Raw genomic sequence first — 2,773 nt, 5'->3', positions numbered from 1 at the left:
GTGACACATGTGAGTGTGTGAGAGCACACTGGTGTGTGTGTGCACGTGTGTGTGTGAGCACGTGTGTGACAGCACACTGGTGTGTGTGACACATGTGAGTGTGTGAGAGCACACTGGTGTGTGTGTGCACGTGTGTGTGTGAGCACGTGTGTGACAGCACACTGGTGTGTGTGACACGTGAGTGTGTGAGAGCACACTGGTGTGTGTGTGCACGTGTGTGTGTGTGCACATGTGTGTGACACGTGAGTGTGTGAGAGCATGTGTGTGAGAGCACACTGGTGTGTGTGTGCACATGTGTGTGAGAGCACACTGGTGTGTGTGTGACACGTGTGTGTGTGCACATGTGTGTGACAGCACACTGGTGTGTGTGTGCATGTGTGTGTGACAGCACACTGGTGTGTGTGTGCATGTGTGTGTGAGCACACGTGTGTCTGTGTGGGTTGGGGGTCACATGTCCCTCCGTGCGCCCCCGTGTCGTGTCCCCCACATGTCCCCTCCATGTCCTCCCCTATCTCCCACCGTGTTCCCCGTGCCGTGCCCCCCCCGCGCCTCCCCCGTGCCCCCCTGTGTCCCCGGTGTCCCCCCGTGCCCAGGCGGTGACAGATGCTCCAATTCCCAGCAAACTTCCCCCAAATCGATGCCCCCCCGTCGGTGGCCGTGGTCGATCAATGGCATCAATTACACCCAAAATGGTGCTGGGGAGGGAGGGGTTGGGGACCCCCTTAACCCCCCCCCAGCATCCCGAGACCCCCCAGGGCTCCTCTGCACCCCCCGGGGGTGCCGGAGGGCTCCGAGAGCAGTTGAGGCCGCCAGGGGGGGGTTCAGCCCCCCTCCTCCCCATCGACTTGAGGCAAATTTGACATTTTTAAATCCAGATATTTAAAGGGATCGATCGAGATGTCAGAGAGACCCCCCCGCACCGAGGGGGGGGAACACTGAGAGGTCTGGGGGCTGCCCAGGCTGCGGTGACCCCCCCAATGGTGCTGGCGGGGGCTGGACCCCCCCAAATGGGCCGCGGGGGGGGGCTGGACCCCCCTGTTTGGGGCTGTCGGGGCCGGGGGGCAGCGGAGCGTGGGCGGGGGTCCCGCGGGAGCCGCTGTCAGGGAGGCAGCGAGGCGCGGGTGGGCAGCGGGGAGGGCCCGTCAGCCCTGACGGCAGCGAGAAGGGGGGGCTACAGCGGCCCCCCCGGCCACGGCACGGGGGGGCACCGGAGGGAGCTCTAGTTCTGCCGAAACCGGGGGGACAGCAGAGAGCAGGGGGGAAGTACCCCCAAAAAATGGGAGGGGGGGAATGGGGAGGCTCGTTCGGGCAGCAGTGGGGGGGGCTGGGCCCCCAAAAACCAGGGGGCTGGGGGGCCCACCCAGGCCCAGGGCAACAACAAAGGGGGTGTGATGGACCCCCAAACCTCAGGGCAGTAGCGATCCGGGGGGTAGGTGGCAGCCCTCCCGGACGCCCCTGAGAGGGGATTTGGGGCGGTGGGGGAGGTGGTGGCAGGGTGGGGGGCTTCGGGAAGGGGATCTGGGGCTGTGGAGGTCTGGGGGGGCTCCAGGCTCCTGCAGGTCCCCCCCGTGCGGTGCCCCCCCCATGGTGCCCTTTGCCCGGGGCAAAGTCTGGGGGTGACGCAGCGACGGCAGCGCAGGGACAGGTGGGGCGGGGAGGGCGGGGGGGGTTCATGGGGGGCTGGGGGGCTCAGGGTGGGTCAGTGGGACCCGGGGGGCCTCACAGGGTCCCAGGTGGGTTCAGGGGGTCCCGGGTGGGCTCGGAGGGTCCAGGATGGGCTCAGGGGGTCCTGGGTGCACCAGCAGCTCCCTGGAGGTCCCTGACATGGGGGGGGACACCGGCATGACCGGAGGTCCCTGACCCTCACCCCCCTACTCACAGCTCACCAGACGCCGGGGCTGCGCCAGGGACCCCCAGGACCGACCCCACGAGCCCACTCCCCCCATGGCCAAGAGCCTCGTGGTGGCCCTGGGGCTGTGGGCGCTCGGGGGGCTCCTGGGGCTGCACCACCTGTACCTGGGCCGCGACCGCCACGCCCTGCTCTGGATCCTCACCCTGGGGGGCTTCGGTGCTGGGTGGCTCTGGGACCTGTGGCACCTCCCGGGCTGGGTGGCGACCGCCAACGGCCCCCCCCGGCCCCCCACGAGTGGGGCCGTGCCCACCCTTAGCCCTCCGCGCGTGGTGGGGCAGCTGCTGGTGGGGGCGTATTTCGGGCTGGTGGTCGCGCTGGGGGTCCCCTGGGTGCCCCCCCCGCTGGCCGTGGCGCTGGGGGTGCTGCTGGTGGCCTCGGTGGGCGACCAAGGAACCAACCGCCCCCGCGTCCTGGTCGCCGCCTTCCTCTCCTCCCTCCTCTTCCAGGGCGGGCTGCTGCCCACCAGCCTGGCGACCACCGCGGTGGCCGCGTGGCACCGCCGGTTCGAACCCCCCCAGGACCCCCCGCCCCCGCTGTCGGCCCGGCTGTGCCACCTGGGGCTGGGGGTCGCGGCTTTCGGGGCCCCCCTGGCCTGGGGGGGGGTCAGCGGGGCCCTGGGGGTCGCAGGCACCATCCTGATGCTGCCCCTCAGGGTGGGGGTCCTGCCCCTCCGTGCGGGGTGGGCGCTGCTCGAGGGGCTGGGGGTCGTCGGGGGGGCCCCCGAGGGGAGTCGGGGGGGCGCGGGGAGCGAAGCGAACGAGAGGAGGCGGCGGGCGCTGGAGGTGAGGGAGACGCGGGGGGGACGAGAGGAGGCGGGGTGGGGGGGACTCCCACCCCCGCCAGAAGTCGGTGCCCCCATCC

The 2,773-nt window shown here is 70.1% G+C and overlaps 1 protein-coding gene across 1 annotated transcript in view; it reads left to right on the top strand.

Moving 5' to 3' along the window:
* The first annotated feature begins 1,607 nt into the window (after nt 1–1,607).
* DNAJC22 (DnaJ heat shock protein family (Hsp40) member C22) overlaps nt 1,608–2,773 on the top strand; it is a 2,583-nt gene continuing 1,417 nt past the window's right edge. The window contains exons 1-2 of the mRNA XM_017838679.1: nt 1,608–1,645; nt 1,882–2,694. Of these exons, the coding sequence (XP_017694168.1) occupies nt 1,945–2,694 (750 nt within the window). The 5' untranslated portion in view covers nt 1,608–1,645; nt 1,882–1,944. The remainder of the gene's footprint in view (nt 1,646–1,881; nt 2,695–2,773) is intronic.

This window comes from Lepidothrix coronata, unplaced genomic scaffold (assembly GCF_001604755.1).
Source record: "Lepidothrix coronata isolate B3197 unplaced genomic scaffold, Lepidothrix_coronata-1.0 Scaffold352, whole genome shotgun sequence".
In the NCBI taxonomy this organism is placed as follows: Eukaryota; Metazoa; Chordata; class Aves; order Passeriformes; family Pipridae; genus Lepidothrix; species Lepidothrix coronata.
This window is presented reverse-complemented; position numbering and strand designations above follow the sequence as displayed.